The following is a 20,508-nucleotide window of genomic DNA, read 5'->3' on the forward strand; positions in this document are numbered from 1 at the left end:
TGGTCAAGTTATAGGCCCTGAGCAGTGGATCTTCCACTTCCCGAAATCCTCCCCATTCCGTGGCTTCGAAAGGAAGTCCATGTATTGTTATCATCCTGATAATTCCTACCTACTAGGTGTTGCTTTGTCATTCTAATTGTTATAGCTGGCTCCGTATCCGGACTGCTACTCTTTGCAGCAGGTGGACCAATACACAAACGGTCATATCCCACCGGGTGGCAGAGTCGGAAGTGACGCTCGAAATTTGACTGCCGAAATACCTTCTACTAGTATAAACAATTTTTTCCCAGGACACAGCAAATCATCTTTTCTCCATTTAACAAGCGCTCTTCCGTGTAGGTGGTGATGATGGAGCGCTTTGAAGGTGGTTTCATGCTCCCATCTCGAGCACTGGTTTCTTCTGGCACTTAAGATACTTCTATGATCGGCTGAAGGGTTTCTCTTCCTGCCGACGAACAAGAATCACTTGATTCACTGTTTCCGGTAGGTATTTTGGACATTTTTCCGCTTTCGTTTCTTCCGCACCGCGTTTTGTATTTGTTTTGATTTGCTTAATGTAGTGAACTTTTTGACAGGCCCTGAGTGAATATTTGCTACATGCATTTATACTCATGAATCAAAAACACTGAGCATACTCGCAGCTGTGTTTCTCGTGAGTAACACATTTGCTACATTCATTCTTACTCACGAACTCATGAACAGTGAGTATACTCGTTGCTCGAGATTATAATTGTGTATATCGAATCATTATTAAACAGAATGTTCATGAAATTCCACTACTGACCATCAGCGAATTCAATTTTGCAATGAAACCACCCAAAATGATTAATATCGAAGCCGTAAAAATTACATCCAAACGCGGAATCATGTTTGATTTTCGGTTTTTGTTTCCCTATTCCACTTTTGATCAATATTCATTGTCATAGGATGGTTTAAGTATTATAGAATAGCATATAGAAGGGGTCCCCATCAACAGAAATTTGAGATTAATAAAAATAACTATCCAAATAAACCACCTGTCCATTATACCCCCACTGTCCGTTATACCCGCACTTCCCCTATCAGTTGTTCGTTATTGACGGTACGTGTAGATAAGCACACACACATTGGCAGAACAAATGTACGGGAAAATGAGAATGATTCCAGCTTTCATTAATTGAAACTGTTTAGGGATTTTTTTTTATTTTTTTTTATCTGTATTATAATGACTTTCAACCCATTTGGCTGGTTCGTCACTTTTACTTCCATTTTTGGAAGAATGTCGGAAGTGAGAATTGAACTCGTGACCTTTAGCGTGAGAGGCATGGATGTTATCACTACGCCAGATCGCCTCCACAATTTAGGGATCAGTGAATTGTAATGTATAGCATATCAAACAAATCTCAGAGAATTTATCGCAGGTCGGACTCGATTATATATGATTCGATTATATACAATTTTAGACTCGAATATATGCAGTTCAAATTTTGTTTCAAATATGCCTTATTTCAAGCGAAAATTAAATGTGTCAACGTTAAAGTGAAAGTTAATTGGCTATTACGAGTAGAGTGAAGTAAAAATCGTTATTTTGGTAGATTTTAGTTGAAGATTATCCAGGATTCGTTTAAAATGATATTGCAGCGAAATTCAGCTATTTAGTTGTGTGTCAAAGAACAAATTGTAGAGCGGTTAAAGATCTTTAATTTGGTTGATAGAAGGTTGGGCAGTTTCACAACTGTATCCTGTATAAAACTTTTAAATCTTTCAAATGGAAGCAACAGAATAGTACTATGCAGCGTAATTTTAGAATTAGAGCCAGTTTAAGACATTCGACTCGATTATATACAGGATTCGATTATATACAGTTGAAAGAAATCGAAGACTGTATATAATCGAGTCCGCGCTGCATTGCATTGGTGTACAAATGATCAGAATTTGTTCGCTGTGGAAGTAGTTATTAACATTAACTTTATTTCACGAAAACGTGACCTATTTTCTATTTTCGGAAGGGTGCCATCCTGAAGACGTAATTCTACGTCAAAAAACATTTCATTACAAATTGCATAATAACGTAGCATGAACTTTTATTAGAAGAGTTGCAGAAAGGTGATGTTGCGGCTTCTCCTGGTGACATTGTAAGGGGAAGATAAAAAATCGATTACAAATTAACAAGAATTTGATTATCAAAATAGTTTCAACTTAGAAAATCTTCTTTTAAATACATAAAAACTATATATATATATATTTTCAATATGTTTCAATTATCGAACTGAATCAACATAAAAAGAAATGTAGTAACGGTTGCGATCACCTGTAATAAAAGCAAAATTATTCTGCGCTCAATATCAGTACAAGCTCAACGCACTTGGTAGAACACCGATAAGTCTACAACGAAGAAAAATGTGGTAATCCTAGTCGAATTGTGCCCAATCTGAAACATGAAGGCTCGGATCTATAAACAAAACAAACCAAACACTATTTAGGTCATTAGAGATATAAAAATAAAAATAAAAATTATTCACCTTCTTCGCCACCATGATATCCCTCTGTTTGGTCAACGCCACGCCGAGCAAACCAATCGTTGTTTGGGATGCCTGTTCCAGCAGATGTCCCGCCGTGATAAAGCCCATAGCCACAGTACAATACTGCACCCACCAAATTACGTGCATTCCGGTATTGACGATGCTCGCGAAGCTGCCTTTCAGCAAGGCTCGGTAGCCAGCGAAAAAGGTTAGTATACCATACGCAACCATGACCCCAATGTGGAAGAGCATCTGCAGAAAGAAATACGTGAAAGGGTTTTAAAGGAAGCCATCATATCAATAGTATATTTACTATTTCCCATGTGTAGAAGCTTGTTTTCATCGATAATTTCTGTAGATCATCATATAGAAGGGCTATTGCTGAGACTCGAATGTGGAGATATTCCGACGACTGACGAATAATCTTCAAAACCTGTTTCGATCGGTCTTCAAGTAACTCCACCCGTAGATCTTCACTAAAGAAAACCACATCGCGGAGTTGAAGTCGATATTGAAATGGGTAACTTACGAAATAGTTTACCTCAGTGTTTTATTTATCAGAAGGACTCTCTGGTAGATGATGTAAATTTGTCCGATAATGGCGTATGAGAGTACACATCCGTTGAAACTAAGCAATATCTGCCCAACATAGTTCCAGATCTGTTTCTGCAAACTATTCACCAAGATCAATGAAAACAAACCACTCGCGCTAGCGATCGTAACGACGCACATGGATATTGCAAAGGATAATTTCATAAATCGCCTTTCGCGAGCGCAGTCCACCTCAATACCAAGCGACTGCATTTGTAGCTCGACGCGCATCAAATTGTCCACAGTTTTTCTCAGAAGGGGTTTCTTCACCAAACTCGTGGTGATCAGACATAGAACTGCGAGATAACCACTCCTGATCGTGAGGAACGACAGAATGCCCAACAATTGAGAGCCACTATTTTCATATATCTTCTGGTCTACTTCTCGCAACATAAAGGTTATCGATATCACAACTTTCAACACGACCATGATGGAACCCAAACGGGACCATGATACAACTGACCGACCACCTTTAACTGTTCGATCGGTAAAGGTGAACGGCGTGGCGCCACTCCAGTGTGACACGGTCTGGATAAACTTGAGACCGTCCATCGGAAAGAGCTGGCCACACACCGTACGCAGTTTGTATGTGAATTGAAAGGGATAATCGTGTGAAAGAACAATTTAAATTAGAGTCATGTGGATTCCGAGGGATTGGGGATGTACACTCTGACAGCGGTATTCTACTTAGCCCAGGAAAAGTCTGTTTTAACGAGCTTTAATTAGGACTTCAAATTTTAAACAATATTAAGCAATATTTTATGTGTCGTTCAATTGATAATCTTTTTCGATTTGATTCCGATTTCAACACCCCAACAAGAGACGCAGAATAAAAATTCGAACGGGTAATCTTCGAAGGATGCGAGCGCCCCCTTATCTGATCCCGTTCGTACGCACAGAGCACGTAAGCCAGCCGGAGGGTAATTTAGTCGTGTGACAAATTGAGTCCATTAATTTCGATTATTATTAACTGATATCATACGGAACCCGCGTGCCGATCAACAGACATTGCCAACCAACCATTCCTTCCTCCCACTACCTTCAGCGGAACGTTAACAAAATGAAACTAGATCTCTATCAATGACTTGCTCCGCCATGACAGAGCGCGCCCTCACGCGGCTCGTGATTCAATCTTCCCAACGTAGGAAAATGGGAAGCTGGAAGCTTGGGAGTAATGGAAAAAAAATCATTTTATTTGATGGCAGATACGTGGAAATTAGACTGAATAAACTTTTCCGATTTCAGCACACGGTTGGCAGAAGGAGAAAAACTCCTCGGAAGGTGGTTTACTTTGGTTGGTTTCACATGAACAAATTGTTGCACCCGCAGCTTGCGGGGGAATTGATTCGAATGTTCTCGACCGAATAAAGATAATTTCGGGAGGTGATAATGGGAAACGTTTCGGAAAATAGATATGATAATCTCTCCGAAGTTTTTCCCCCTTTCCACTCGTCAAGATTGTTATTAAGACGTAGCCCGTGGCATTACCGCTGTGCTGTTCCCTAAACAACAGGAAACCCGAAAAAGGGTGACCGAGTTAGCTTCACATCCGGAATGGAACGTGTGTTGGTTGTTAGTGCCCAAGTGAAATCGTATTTCCAATCCACTTCTACGCCACTGGAACTGTGATGAACAACGGTTTTCCGACAGTAAGCATTTGCGCACTAATAAGGTTAATCATCAAGACATTTGTCCTGTTGTTTCTTTCAAGTGAATAATCATGTAAGCTTGGACTGTGTTCTCTGAACCGGGCGAACAGTTTAATGAACACACTTCCTGGAGAATAAGCTTCAATCATCCCGGAGGCGATGTCAGCATGGAAACGAACACACACACACACACACACACATCCACATACACTCGCACCCAAGAACCTGACTGGAATTACCAATTGAGTCGGCGAAACTTTCCGAAACTTACGCCATCCGTAAAAATTAGCAATTGGATACCCCAAAGTTGTATCATAAAGTCGCCCATGGGTGCGCCAGGAAAGTGAAGAAAACGGCTCTAATCAAAGAGGAGCAAACTCGCCCGAACTTATTCAACGTATATTTGATTTAGTACCAAAACAACGGGAGAGCCCAGCATTGAGGGAACCGAACGAGGGAGGCACCCACTCGAACGCCCACGTCATGCCGCATTATATTCCGAGTGTTTCTACTGGATTGGGATGATTTCATTTGAGAAATTTAATTTCACTCTAATATGTTTCCATAACAGTTGGGGCTACTGTTGATTAGCTGCCCGAAACGAATGTCTCCAACCCAGGTGAACTGGACAATTGGTAAGAAATGTTTTTACGCATTTCGCTGGAATAGTCCACTGGATTCCAGAAATTCGTGACGAAAACTTCTCCATTGATGTCGGACGAATTTCGATCAAGTGTATTTGGAAAGTCGCGGGGATAATCAGTGATTGAAAAAGGAATTCATATGATTAACATCGAAAGTAATGTGATTTGAGATGTTTTGATTAGCAAGGAGATTTCAAACAAGTGACATGATATAATTTCTGCTATCGGTCTTTCTATGCTTAGATATTTTCACGTCTTATGTTTCACTATATGGGCTAAAGAAAGTGTAGAGATTTTGAACATTATTATCTCTTCAATTAATGTATTTTGATTCCACATACATAAACTAATAGGAAATATTCCCAGCATAGATAGTGAAAATCTATATATTGGGCTGTCAAAAAAGTCCTGCGGTATTTTTTTTTAATTTTCAGTTGTTCATAAAATTAGTTACAATCATCTGTTTTAAGTAATATGCGCCATTTTGTTCGATGACTTGTTCCCAACGAGATGCCAACTTCATAGTACCCCTGTTATAGAAGCTCGCTTCCTTATTGGCAAAAAACTCGGATAGCCAATTTTCACAGGCCTCTTTTGTGGCTAACTTCTGACTACCTAGCTCGTTCGCCATGGACAAAAACAGGTGGTAGTCACTTGGTGCAAGGTTCGGACTATACGGCGGATTCAAAAGAACCTCCCATCCGAGCTCCCGGAGCTTCTGGCGCGTCACCAAAGAAGTGTGTGGCCTGGCGTTGTCCTGATGGAAGACAATGCGGCCTCTGTTTATCAAAGATGGCCCCTTGTCATAAGTGCTACCTTCAAGCGGTCCAGTTGTTGGCAGTACAGGTCCGAATTGAGCGTTTGGCCATAGGGAAGTAGCTCATAATAGATTATTCCTTGACAATCCCACCAAACACATAGCAGAACCTTCCTGGCCGTTAATGAGGGCTTGGCCACCGTCTGAGCCGCTTCAGCGGGCTTCGACCACGACCGTTTGCGCTTCACGTTGTCGTAAGTGACCCACTTTTCATCGCCAGTCACCATCCGCTTCAGGAAAGGGTCGATTTTGTTGCGATTCAGCAGTGATTCACATGCGTCGATACGGTCAAAGATGTTTTTTTTTGCTGTACAAATGAAACACAAATTTCAGCATTACTCGAGAATTAATCAAGCAAATAAAACCAAATTTGGCATGTGAAGATTTTAGGGTGCAATAAATGTTTCTATAGTAGTTAGACACCCCACCCCTCTCTCTAAAGGGGGGTTGCCATACAAATGAAACACAAATTTCTGCATTACTCGAGAATTAATCAAGTAAATGAAACCAAATTAGGCATATTGGTGTTTTGAGGTGCAATAAATGTTTCTATGATGGTTAGACTCTCCACCCCTCTCTCTAAGGGGGGGCTGCCATACAATTGAAACACAAATTTCTGCATTACTCGAGAATTAATCAAGCAAATAAAACCAAATTAGGCATATTGAGGTTTTAGGGAGCAATAAATGTTTCTATGATGGTTAGACTCTCCACCTCTCTCTCTAAGGGGGAGCTGCCATACGAATGAAACTCAAATTTCTGCATTACTCGAGAATTAATCAAGCTAATGGAACCAAATTTTGCATGTGAAGGTTTTAAGGTGCAATAAATGATTCTATGGTGGTTAGATACTCCTCCCCTCTCTCTTAGGAGGGGCTGTCATACATATGAAAAACAAATTTCTGCATAACTCGAGAATTATTCAAGCAAATGAAACCAAATTTGGTCGGTGTTAAGTTAGAGAGGACCAAGTCGCAAAACTAAAAATATCGTGTTATTGATTGCATTAGGCTAAACATTTTGTAAACTACATTACACATTTATCAGATTTGGAAAATCACGCGTACAGTAGGAATAACTTATCGAAATTGTTTTGAACGCTCAATGAAAACCCCTTATAGCACCAAACTTCAAACGTGTTTTTCTCGAAATCATAAAAATGTCACATGGTCCGGTCTGACTCAACACCGATCATTTGGCATGCGGAGGTTTTAGGGTGCAAGAAATGTTTTTACGGTGGTTAGACACTTCACCCCCTCTCTAAGGGGGAGCTGCCATACAAAATTAAACGAGGTCAATTAGAAGATCAATTAATGAACAGTACTGTGATTGGACCCATGAACTTGCTCATAGTATGAAAACGTGAATGTTTGAAAGTATTGATAACAAAAAAAAACAAATTTTGGGCAATAAAAAATAAGCAAGCAATATAACGAATAAAATAGATTTTTTCATGCAATTCAGACGTTAGCTTACTACGGTTTCTTTCGTTGTCACGTTGCATCGAGCCAGATGTATAAATTGCCCGCTCTGGGATTAAGATTCTTAGAAGTTTTCGGCTTCTGTATGTACCGTTCTGAATCATATTTCGGACAACATCATATTTCAGACACAAAATATAATCAAGTGTGATGTAATTTTCGTCCGAAAGATTACAAAATAAAGTGTCCGAAATTTGAATTCAATCTGTTCGAAATTTGATTTAGTGTCCGAAGTTTGATTTTTATTCGCTTAATTTGAAAAGCATTTTATTCGATGATTTTTTTATGTTTTCAATCAAATAGGTACCAAAGTAGAAAGCTTAAATTCATATTGAGCTATTTTATTGAAAATATCAACCAAATAATACCTTAGCATAAAGTTTAGATCTGCTTTCTGCATCATATGCCTTAAGCGTCCGAAATATGATTCAGAACGGTACTCGTATAAATTCGATTTTCAGTTTCACTGTAGCAGTGATAAGCCAACACCATATGTTAATTTTGGAAATATTGCTGCTGTATCGATTGCTCGCGCCGCTCAGTGGAAATATTCCATGCAATGAAATGTCTTCTTCTTCCTGAATGGCACTAACGTTCCTAGCGAAACTTCTCCGTCTCAACGTAGTATTACTTGCGTCATTTTATGAGTAACTAGCTGACCCGGCAAACTTCGTCCCGCCCAAAATTTGTTTTTTGTTATCAATACCTTCAAACATTCACGTTTTCTTACTAAGCGCAAGTTCATGAGTACAATCGCAGAACTGTTCGTTGATTGGTCTTTTAATCGACCCCGTTGAATTTACCTTTTACTAAAAAATTCCTAGTACTTCTACCAAAACTCGTCATTATAATATCAGATTATTTTCAAACACAATTCTCGTTCAAGATTTTTCAACCACTTGCAAATAATATGTTTCTCCGTTACATGGAATAAATGTTTGATACAGAAAATATGATAGAATAGAAACAAACCCCTCCTATCTTCTCCCCTAAGAGTGAAGGGATGAGTGTCTATTCACTATAGAAACGTGTCGTGTCCCCTAAAATTTTCACATGCCAAATTTAGCTCCATTTGCTTGATTAGTTTTCGAGTTATGCAGAAATTTGTTTTTCGTTTGTATGACAGCCTACCCTAAGAGAGGTGGGAGGAGTGTCGAACCACGATAGAAACATTTATTGCATCCTAAAACCTTCACATGCAAAATTTGGTTTCATTTGCGTGATTAGTTCTTGAATTTTGCGAAAATGTATGCTTCATTGGTATGGCAGCCCCCCTGAGAGAGAAGGGAGTAGTGTCTATTTACCATAGAAACGTTTTGTGTCCCCTTAAAATCTTCGCATACCAAATTTGGTGTTTTCTTGATTAGTTTTCGAGTCATGCAGAAATTTGTCTTTCGTTTGTATGGCAGCTCCCCCTTAGAGAGGGGGTGGAGTGTCTATGAAGCATTTTAGTCCCTTTTTGCAGGCTTTTCCTTGCGTTACGGAGAAAGGATGAGAAATTCGGTTCTTCACAAACAATAAAAATGCCATCCTTCGAAGATCACCGCGACGGAGACCATAAAAACTTTTATCCATGTTCAAACAGTACTTCATGAGTATATTTTCCAAAGCTGCAGGTAGCACAGTTTTACGACCTACTGAGCATCCAATTTCGTTATCAATTTCGGCTACTTCAGTATGCTTGACGTTCTATGACACCTAATATCAAATTATCAATACTTGAACGTTGGAAATATGCAATAAATGTTTCTATGTTGGTTCGACACTCCTCCCTCCTCTGAAATGGCGAGGGGGTCCCATTAAAGTAATACATATATTTCAACCAAACATGACAATTGAAATCTTTTTTAAAGTGATAAAACGCACTCCTATATCTTCTTCTATCTATATAAATAAAAATGGATCAACGAATGTGTTGATAAGAGCAAAACTCGAGAAAGGAATTGTCCGATTTAGGGCTGTCTTTATTCTATCATATTTTCTGTATCAAACATTTATTCCATGTAACGGAGAAACATGTTATTTGTAAGTGGTTGAAAAATCTTGAACGAGAATTGTGTCTAAAAATAATCTGATATTATAATGACGAGTTTTGGTAGGAGTACTAGGAATTCTATAGTAAAAGGTAATTTTAAAGCGTAGATTAGAAAATCGATCAATGAACAGTTCTGCGATTGGACCTATGAACGTGCGCTTAGTAAAAAACGTGAATGTGTAAAATAAATTTTGGGTGGGACGAAGTTTGCCAGGTGTTCATACAAAATTCGGAATGAATTGGTTCAGAAGAACTTAAATATTGCGAACGCCAGCTTGAAAAAAGTAGTTTCGAGAAAAACGCGTTTACAGATTTGAGTCAAAGTCATTCTAGATTGGATATCCGGTAAAAAATGGGTATAATTCGGTAAATAATGAGAATTCCAAGAGCATATTCTTAAATGTTCAAACTTCAGAAATGTGAAAAACTTTTCAAAAACTTTTTTTTTTTAATTTGTAGACTAGAAACCCCCTTAATATTAATAAGATTTCATAGAAACGTAACATTTTGTATGATCTATTAAGTGGAATGAAAGATAGACGTAGTCCTAAAGGGGAAAAGGAAAATAAATCCAAAACACGGAAATCTGGAATTAAGAGTAATTTATTTTTTTCCATAAATAAAAATAACACGAGAATTGAATTGAAAATAGTAATTTTCTTTTTTTCAATATTTAGACTGTAAGTAACATCGTATATCCACTAATCAATATTAATTCCCATCACAGGTTAGTTATAGGCTTACGCTATTCTATTTCTCATCTGCAGTATAATTATTACCCACCCGATGAACCAATTAATAAATTGAAATCATCATAATTACCACTTTCGGAGTAATTGCGCATATCATATTTCCTTCCCTCAGCGACCGAATAAGGCTCTCTATATAAACGGACATCCGTCCCATTGAAAGGAACCAGTGTCCGCTTGCTAGAACACAATGAAAGTGTTTTGTTTCACCACATACTACCCCTCGACTATCTACGAGGTTGTACGCTTCCATCGGTGGGCGAACGAAATCGCTGGAATGACGTTCCATCGAATCTCGGGACAACCAGACCAACTTGAGCTCCAAGTCACTATACCGCGTCTGTTGAACTTCATCCGATTGCTGTTGATGGAAGCGATGGTCTTCATAGTGTACTCCAGAATCCTGCTGAACACTGAACACAAAGATTCTGTCATTTTGGATTACGGTCCACCGCTCTGTGTGGCCGCAACCATCTTCAACATCATTGTGGTTACTGTCGTAAATGCTTTGACATACCGATCGTTTATTCAAATGTTCGGAAAGCTCTATGCGGTAGATAATCAATTTGAGGCGCTCAAAAGTAATCTCGATCATACAGCTCAACAACGGTTTATCTTACGGGCGTCGGTAGTGTATATACTAATATTGATCACAACAGAATTGGTGACCAACGCTCTTCTCGTTGTGGAATCTGACGAGCGAATGGGCACACTCTTCCTCGCCTTTTGCCGATTTATTCTTAACACAGTGTACTTGCTCATATTCGGCAGCCACACGTTGCCAATCTATCTAATCTATAAGCGCTATCAACACATCAATCATCTGATCTCTCTCAAATTCGATACCTCCAACCGAAAGCAGTTCATCTGGATCAAGGAGATGGTGTTGCACTCGAGTGACCGGATCGATACAATCCAAAAGCTTGCCAACATTCACGCCGAGCTTACCGAAGCGTTGGACCTTTTTTGCGAGTCCCAGTGGATTCAGCTTATTCTGGGTTCGCTAAATGGAGTTTTCTTCACCACCTTCAATATCTTCTTGCTGTACCGATCAGTGCTCAGTGGCGAGCGTTTTCTCGTTCTCGTGAACCTACAAAATTGTCTTCTGAACGTGTACTATGCAGCTCTTTACGTGTCACTGGTCTTCCAGAATACCACCGTTACGTGGGAGGCGAAAAAGACGATTGGACTCGTGTACAAAGTGCTTAACAACACAACCAGGGATGTCCGGATGGTGGCGGCCTTGAGGCTAGTTGCAAGGCAGCTTCATGCTAAAACTGCTGCCGTCAAGTTGAGATTTAACGACGGTGACGTCCGTGTTTTGTTCTCGGTAAGTCTATCTAGCAGCTATGCGATATAGGTGTGTTTACTGATGGTAACTACTTCCAGGCCGTGGGGGCAATCAGTACCTACTTGGTGATATTGTTTCAGTTCGATCAGACGACGGTAACTGGCAATAATGGTATCTAAAACCTCCGAAACCGAGAACCCGCACTGCAGATGAATCTTCGGCAAATTTTTCACTTGAACTGAAAAAAATCCACCAACCGCCTAGAAGTTAAAGAATTGTTCATTAACAATATCGTAACGCCAAAAGCCTAGAAAGTCATGACACAGTGGATAGACAACATATCTTTTCCATATGTATTTCACATATATATATATATATATATATATATATATATATATATATATATATATATATATATATAGTTTTATGACGAGTCACTTAGAACACGAAATCATAAAACCAGCTTTATCTGGGTAGAGTTCCAATATAAATATAAATATATCAAATGTTGAGGAGTTTAAATAAAGGTGGTTAACTACACTTTAATATTAAAAAAAAATTTTTTTCAATCGATGTGATTTTGACGAAATTTCGGATACATTATGTGTCTCTGTGTTTCTTCATTTATGTGGCATCCCGAATCATCGCAATCACTCACTCTCCTTACGTGTTTGAAAGAAGACAATCACTTTCAAAATAAACTGATATCAAGAACTTAACATATTAAGGACCACTCACGAGTTTTCTCGTGTTTCGTTCTGTTACTGATGAATCACGAAATAATCCATGTTTTCTACACTTGATGGTTAAGTTTTTGTTTTGCCAAGAATCTAACAAGGCCTACCGATGGTTCGCCTTCGTCTCATCCACACCGAAGGAAACGATCTCGTTCGTGGAATCCAAACAAATGAAGCGTACAAGTTTGCCCCAAAACGTGGGACAAGCTTGGGTTCTTAGTAACTAGAGCTTTTCTAACTAAATATGGTTTGAGTATAAGGTATGTGTGATAAGTCATTGGGAGAAAACACGCTTAAAACTTGGTCGATGTAACACTTTGTGCTGTTATATCATTTTTACCTATAGTAGACTCTTTTGGTGAACAGTCCCGAAGACAAAAAGGTTTCATTACAATCGTTCGAAAGAGAGCAATATAATTCCTGTATAGTAGACAGATTAGTCTGATAGTTACTTTAAAATGATGAAAAAAATGTATTAGGACAAACTTTAATTAAAAAGTTATGCTCAGTTGTAAAAATACTGACAAAACTGTCGAAAACGACTTGTAGGAATATTCGATTTTTGTAAAATAAAATATACACTGGAAAAATGTATAGATAATAGAAATATAATAGAAAATAGCTTAATAATTCAACTAAAAATCGAATAATTTCTATTTCCTTTGTTTTTATGCGAAAAATCAAATGTAAAGCATAGATCAGTTAGTAAGGGAGCACTTTCTAATCCGTGTATTTTCTAAACATTAAAGGTAATTACCTTTATTTCATGCAAAAAACTGAATTAATTAATTCATCGTTTTACGTTCTATGACATCGGGAGAGGTAGCTTTGTTGTTGAACTTATGTTCGTGTGCCGACTCTATTCCACGTCACACAAATTGACATTGTGGGCCTTGACAATATCATCATGGTATCGCTGAAGTAATGCTTTTCTAAGGAATTCTAGCCATTATATCAAACCACTTCGCCATCTACATCAACCTTTTTCCTGCACATAGACTGGATGTCTAATTTTTGTTTGCTAGAACGAATTATCGCACACAACTTTATGTTGCACACAACATTCACGGGAACCAAGCTGAAAGAAAGAATGCATAAAGGCCGTTTTATATTACCCAGCACGTAGCGTAAACGGCACGTACCGATACGGGCAGACAAATACATGATGTATTCATATTATCAGGCATAGCTACTCCTCTGTACGGACCGGCAGCGCAGATGGAAATTGACGTTGACGAAATTGAGCCAATCGTAGCAACTGGTGATTGAACTGATGTCGTACCGAAGAGCGACGAACGCACCCATACCACGAACTTCGACGTTTGATTTGTATGTATGGTGCTACTCGCCCGTGTAGTTCGTGCCCGGCACCGGCAACATATTCTTTTTAAGATTTCCTTCATGCATTTGTCTGAAACATGCTGTGTATGTCCGGAGCCATTCCGCTATATATACGCATACACATTTGAAACAAACGCAATAATATTTGTCTTGCATGAAACGTGCCGTGCCGGTTATGCTACGTGCCTGATAATATAATATTACCTTAATACAAGATTTACCTTTGTATTCGATCGCAAAACATACCTCTTTTATTCGTAAAATTGCTCACTTGTTTTACTTTTTCCGCTGTTGATGTCTCAGGCGATAAAATTGTTGTAAGAACTTGCTGTCTAATGGTATATACTATAACATATATCGTTAGAACGATTCTGCGTAATATGCATTTGCAATCTATTAATTTTTCGTAGAGTGACTCCGCTATATAGAAATCAAAGACGTAGTCCTACGAAAATCTATACCAATCTGTACTTTTTGACGGAAGTCTGTAATCTGTACCGTACAACACTAAGTACTATCAATAAACTTCGGAGCAATTCTTTTAGTATTTGCTCAGCTATTTGAGTAAAACGACGAAATCTATACTCGGTTACTTCTACACGCTTAAGTTCACTTACCACCAAGAAGCTCTTGCTCAGCAGGATTTTTAGCTTTTTTGGATTTGTATTTCAGCTGCAGGGTGAAGACTTAAACTTAAGACTTTGTCAAAATTAACACAAAAGCTTCAAGATCATGTTATATCATATCATATACTCACTTGGACGCATTACACAGCCATGGAATGAATCAAGGTGATAATGCAAGAAAAGTTGATTATCATCAGCACAGATGAGGAGTACAACCAAGATTTGTATAAGTTCTGGTTACAACACAAAATTGAAACACAATATCCTGTGTTGTGGGACATTGCTGAAATATGTCTTCTCGTTTTTTCATCATCATACTTTGTCGAAAAAGGCTTCAGTGTGGTTACAAACAACCCGAAACCGAAGGAACCATTTGAAAATCAACGACCGCGGAGGTTTCAGGTTGTAACTAACTATTGAACCGTATTTTGATATTTTGTAGCTGCGGAAGGTTGGTTTGCGATTTGAATGTTTTTATAGTTTGTGAGTAATTTGTATTAATAATTATTAATTACACTTGATATTTACTAAATTTTATGTTGAATATGATGCGAATATGTCTTTTTTTCTGTATTATAGTGATTTTCAACACTTTTGGCTGGTTCGTCACATTATTTCCATTTGTTGCAATAATGTCGGGAGTGAAAATTAAATTAGCGACCTTTTGCGTGAGAGGTACGGTTGTTACCACTACGTCAGATTACCTTCATGAGAAAATGATGTCAAATTTACTCATTTAACTAACTGCAATGTTTTTAAATTGATAATTATTCAGTTAGAAAAAAAAAACAAAACTAAGGATTCTCAAAGAAATTGGGCTATAGGGGTCCGAGGTATGACTTCAGTCTGGAAAAAGGGTCGTTTGCTCAAAATAGTTTGAGAACCCCTGCTTCAGACGAATTGAGATTACTTGCGCATATGTGCATGTTCCATGAGACGGACGTAGTGCCATCTGCCATTTAACAACATGGGTAGCGATGGTTCGACAACTCGCAAGCAGATCGGACAAGTTTTTAATCGATCCAACAAAGGTGTTTTTTTCACATCGAATAATAGTGTTCTTTTTCATCGGTTGCGCTTGCGAGTGGAGCGAAGTTTAAAGTGGTGCGCGCTGAGGATCCAAATCAGACACATTCATCACACACGCCACACAGCCGCGGCAAGTAGAAATTTATTTTTCTTTTGTTTCCCTATCATTCCTTCTACCTTCTGTGCACGATTTACACCATTGTTCAACTTTGTGTTAACCAAATCGGCAAACGTTGGCATTAGGGGTGATCATTATTTCTTATATACCGTTGAACTTTTATTGGAATTTTATTTTCATTTTATCATTTTATTTAACATAAAATAAATTGAATTTAATATTCGCATCATAACCCTATAAAAAATATTTTTTTCACTTATTTATTTATTTTGATTATCATTATATTCTGTTCATATCGAACAGTTGACCGATTTTTTTGATATGGCTGAGGGCGGGAAGGATCCCCCATCGACGCTATTGAATATTTCCGATACCGATCCTCCTCCTGAAGAGCAGGAAGATGAAGCTGAAGTTGAGGAAGAAACTTCTGTATATGAAGTTGGAAGTTCCGAAGATGAGGACATTGACGAAAAACAGGATTTTCGTCCAAAAGAATACCATGAAGGCTCCAAAGGCCCATTCATTGTATACTTTAGACGAAAATATAAACCTCTCAATGTCATTCGTATCTCGAAGGAACTTACTCAGAAGTTTTCTGCAGTTACCGAGATTACACGGATGGGGCCAGACAAACTACGAGTTGTCGTCTCAAGCAGGACCCAAGCGAACGAAATCACGCGCTGCGACCTCTTTGCGATTGAGTATCGCGTATACGTGCCCTGTTGCAACGTCGAAATAGACGGCGTAATAACCGAAAAGGGTTTGACTCGAAAAGAGATTATCGATGGTGTCGGTCGCTTCAAGAACTCTTCACTAAAAACTGTGAAGATTCTTGCATGCGATCGACTGAAATCTGTGTCACAAAAAAATGACAAAAGGGTTCTCAATCGGACAAACTCTTTTCGTGTGACTTTTGAGGGTTCCGCCCTTCCAAACTACGTTGCAATAGGTGCACTTCGTTTACCTGTTCGGTTGTTTGTACCCCGGGTAATGAAATGCAACAAATGTATGCAACTCGGTCACACGGCCGCCTATTGTTGCAATAAAAAACGTTGCGCAGATTGTGGAGAGAGCCATGATGAGAATCCTTGCGCGAAAGAGCACAAGTGTCTTCATTGCGGCGGGACTCCTCATGATATTATTCAATGCCCGGTGTACAAACAACGAGGGGAAAAAATCAAGCGTTCCTTAAAGGAACGTTCCAAGCGGACTTATGCAGAAATGCTTAAGAGTTCCGTTCCAACGACTCAGGACAATCCCTACTCCATTCTGCAGAACGACGAACCTGTTGCTGACGCTCCCAATGCAGGAAGTTCCGGTACATCGCAGGGTGCCGTCAGGAAAAGAAAAATTACTTCTTTTCCTTCACTCCCCAGAAAGACGACCGAAACTTCCCAAGTTGGAATGAAAACTCGAATTGAACGTGCTGAGAATAGACCGAAGCAAGTACCTCCTGGTTTAAGCTGTTCTTCCACGCATCAGGGGTCCTCAACACTTCCCGGAGCAGCACCCACCCGGTCTGTTCCATTTTCGCGGTCGAGGCAACAGCCACAATCTGGTTTGCTTGCGCTTTCTGACCTGGTGGACAACATTTTAAATGCTCTAAATATAAATGACCCTCTTAAAAGCATAGTATTATGTTTGCTTCCGATTGTGAGAACATTTTTGAAAGAAAAATGTAGTTTTTTAGCAGCGTTCATTTCCTTCGATGCCTGATTCAGTGCAAGAGGTCAAGGATTTGACCACTGTAATACAGTGGAATTGCAGAAGCATCATCCCTAAACTAGATCAATTTAAATTTTTAGTTCATAGTTCTAACTGTGATGTATTTTCCCTCTGTGAAACATGGCTTTCTTCAGCCGACGAGCTGAATTTCCACGATTTCAACATTATTCGCCTCGATCGAAATGACTCGTTTGGTGGCGTACAATTGGGAATAAAAAAATGTCCCTCCTTCTATAGAGTCACTCTCCCATCGATGATAGGCATTGAAGTTGTCGCTTGCCAGACAGAAATCAATGGCAAAGACTTCTGCATTGCCTCGATATATATTCCTCCAAGAACCATGGTCGGCCGCCATCAGTTTTTTGATATCATCGCGGCATTGCCGGAGCCGCGGCTAATCTTAGGTGACCTCAACTCCCATGGAACAGCATGGGGTTCAATCTACGATGACAACCGTGCCACTTTGATTTATGATCTGTGCGACAACTTCAAATTGACAGTTTTCAATACTGGGGAAGCAACTAGAATAGCCAACCCTCCTGCACGGGCAAGTATGCTAGACATATCACTTTGCTCTTCTTCATTATCCCTGGATTGCACGTGGAAGGTAATCCAAGATCCCCACGGTAGTGATCACCTGCCAATAATTTTATCGATCGCCAATGAATCAGGTTCTCGTGAGTCAGTCGATATTGCGTATGACCTCACGAAAAATATTGACTGGAGAAAATTTGCAGAAATAATATCTGAAGCACTTGTTTCAATGCATGAACTTCCTCCACTCGAAGAGTATAACTTTATATCGAGTTTGATTTACGAAAGCGCACTTCAAGCTCAAAAGAAACGTGTTCCTGCTACCACTTTCCGACGTCGTCCTCCATCACTTTGGTGGGACAAGGAGTGCTCAAAGGTCTACCTTGAAAAATCATCCGCTTTCAAAAAATTCAGGAAAACTGGATTAGTGGAATGGTTTCGAAAGTACCAAGCTCTAGAAGCCAAACTAAAAGGTCTGATTAAAGCAAAAAAGCGTGGATATTGGCGGAAGTTCGTCAATGGTTTGTCAAGGGAGACAGCTATGAGCACTCTTTGGAATACGGCTAGGAGAATGCGTGGCTGGAACCATACAAATGAAAGTGAGGAATACTCTGACCGTTGGATTTTCAAATTTGCAAGAAAGGTTTGTCCCGATTCCGTTCCTGCACAAAACGTCGTACGCGACATTCCGCTCCAAGGCGATTATGAGAATTTTTCGATGGTAGAATTCTCAACTGCACTTCTCTCATGTAACAATTCAGCTCCGGGGTCGGACAAGATTAAATTCAACTTATTGAAGAATCTTCCCGACTTGGCGAAACAGCGTTTGCTGAACTTGTTCAACAAGTTTCTGGAGCTGAATATAGTCCCGCATGACTGGAGACAAGTGAGAGTGACAGCCATACGAAAACCCAACAAGCCGGCTTGCGATCACAATTCGTATAGGCCGATTGCAATGTTATCCTGTATTCGTAAATTGTTAGAGAAAATGATTCTACTTCGTTTGGACAAGTGGGTTGAAACGAACAATTTGCTGTCAAATACGCAGTTTGGCTTCCGCCTAGGTAAAGGGACGAACGATTGTCTCGCGCTGCTATCTTCTGAAATCCAAATCGCATTTGCTCGCAAAGAACAAATGGCTTCCGTTTTTCTCGATATCAAAGGGGCATTTGATTCAGTTTCCATGGAAATTCTCTCAGAGAAACTTCATAATCGTGGACTTTCACCAATTCTGAATAATTCCTGTACAATTTACTCTCAGAAAAGCACATGATTTTCTCTCATGGCAGCTTGAAATCTTCTCGTTACAGTTTTATGGGCCTCCCACAAGGCTCCTGCCTAAGCCCCCTCTTGTACAGTTTTTACGTCAATGATATAGATGATTGTCTAACTAGAGATTGCACGTTGAGACAACTTGCAGACGATGGAGTTATTTCCATCACGGGTACTAATCCCGCAGTTCTGCAAATTTCCTTGCAAGATACCCTGAACAACCTGTTCACGTGGGCTCTCAAGCTGGGTATCGAATTCTCTACGGAGAAAACTGAAATGGTCCTTTTTTCTAGGAAGCACGAACCCGCCCAATTCCAGCTTCACCTATCCGGCAAAACGATCAAGCACTCGATGTTTTTCAAATACCTTGGAGTATATTTTGACTCTAAATGTACCTGGGGAATACACATTGCGTATTTGAAACAGAAATGCCAGCAAAGAATCAATTTTCTCCAAACAATAACCGGAACATGGTGGGGTGCCCATCCAGGAGACCTCATTCAGTTATACAAAACAACGATATTATCAGTGTTAGAATATGGCAGTTTTTGCTTCCGATCAGCTGCCAGGATTCATATTCTCAAGCTGGAGAGAATACAATATCGTTGCTTGCGTATAGCCATGGGGTGTTTGCATTCGACACATACGATGAGTCTCGAAGTTTTGGCAGGAGTACCCCCGCTTACTCTTCGGTTCACAGAATTATCCTACAGATTTCTCATCCGTTGCAAGATCATGAATCCATTGGTGATTGATAACTTCGAAAATCTACTCCAACTGACTCCTCAGTCAAGTTTTATGTCTTTATACCATGAGTACCTTACCCACGACGTGCACCCTTCACCAGGCATCTCCAACCAAGTTTGCTTCCCATACTTTTGCAATTCCTCTGTCAATTTTGATCTGTCCATGCGACAAAAGATCCATGGAATCCCAGATCATCTACGCTCCGATTACATTCCGGAGATATTTTCGGCAGAATATGGGAAAGTTAGATCTGATAAAATGTTCTTTACTGACGGTTCATGCATAAACGGGTCCACTGGCTTCGGCATCTTCAATGAAAATTCCAGTGCCTCTTTCAAACTCAAAGATCCTTGTTCCGTGTATGTCGCTGAACTGGGTGCGATATATTACGCATTAGGGATCATTGAAACATTGCCCATCGACCACTATTTTATTTTTTCAGACAGTCTCATCTCAATAGAGGCAATCCGCTCAATGAAAGTTGATAAACGCTCATCTTATTTCCTAACAAGAATAAGACATCTATTGAGTGTTTTGGTCGAAAAATTATTCAAGATTACCTTAGCATGGGTTCCCTCTCATTGCTCGATTCCGGGGAATGAGAAAGCGGACTCGCTAGCT

The 20,508-nt window shown here is 39.5% G+C and overlaps 2 protein-coding genes across 2 annotated transcripts; one reads left to right on the plus strand and one right to left on the minus strand.

The window, feature by feature from the left end:
* Positions 1-2,236: 2,236 nt before the first annotated feature.
* Positions 2,237-2,732, minus strand: LOC129774281 (uncharacterized). Its single transcript, XM_055777998.1, has 3 exons — positions 2,502-2,732; positions 2,357-2,431; positions 2,237-2,290 (listed from the first exon to the last, which is right to left on the minus strand). The coding sequence occupies exons 1-3, from the start codon at positions 2,730-2,732 to the stop codon at positions 2,237-2,239; spliced, it is 360 nt and encodes a 119-aa protein (XP_055633973.1).
* Positions 2,733-10,657: 7,925 nt separating this feature from the next.
* LOC129774282 (uncharacterized) lies at positions 10,658-11,937 on the plus strand. Its single transcript, XM_055777999.1, has 2 exons — positions 10,658-11,797; positions 11,857-11,937. Exons 1-2 carry the CDS (start codon positions 10,658-10,660, stop codon positions 11,935-11,937), a joined length of 1,221 nt encoding a protein of 406 aa, XP_055633974.1.
* Positions 11,938-20,508: the final 8,571 nt, after the last annotated feature.

This window comes from Toxorhynchites rutilus, chromosome 3 (assembly GCF_029784135.1).
Source record: "Toxorhynchites rutilus septentrionalis strain SRP chromosome 3, ASM2978413v1, whole genome shotgun sequence".
NCBI classification, from domain to species: domain Eukaryota; kingdom Metazoa; phylum Arthropoda; class Insecta; order Diptera; family Culicidae; genus Toxorhynchites; species Toxorhynchites rutilus.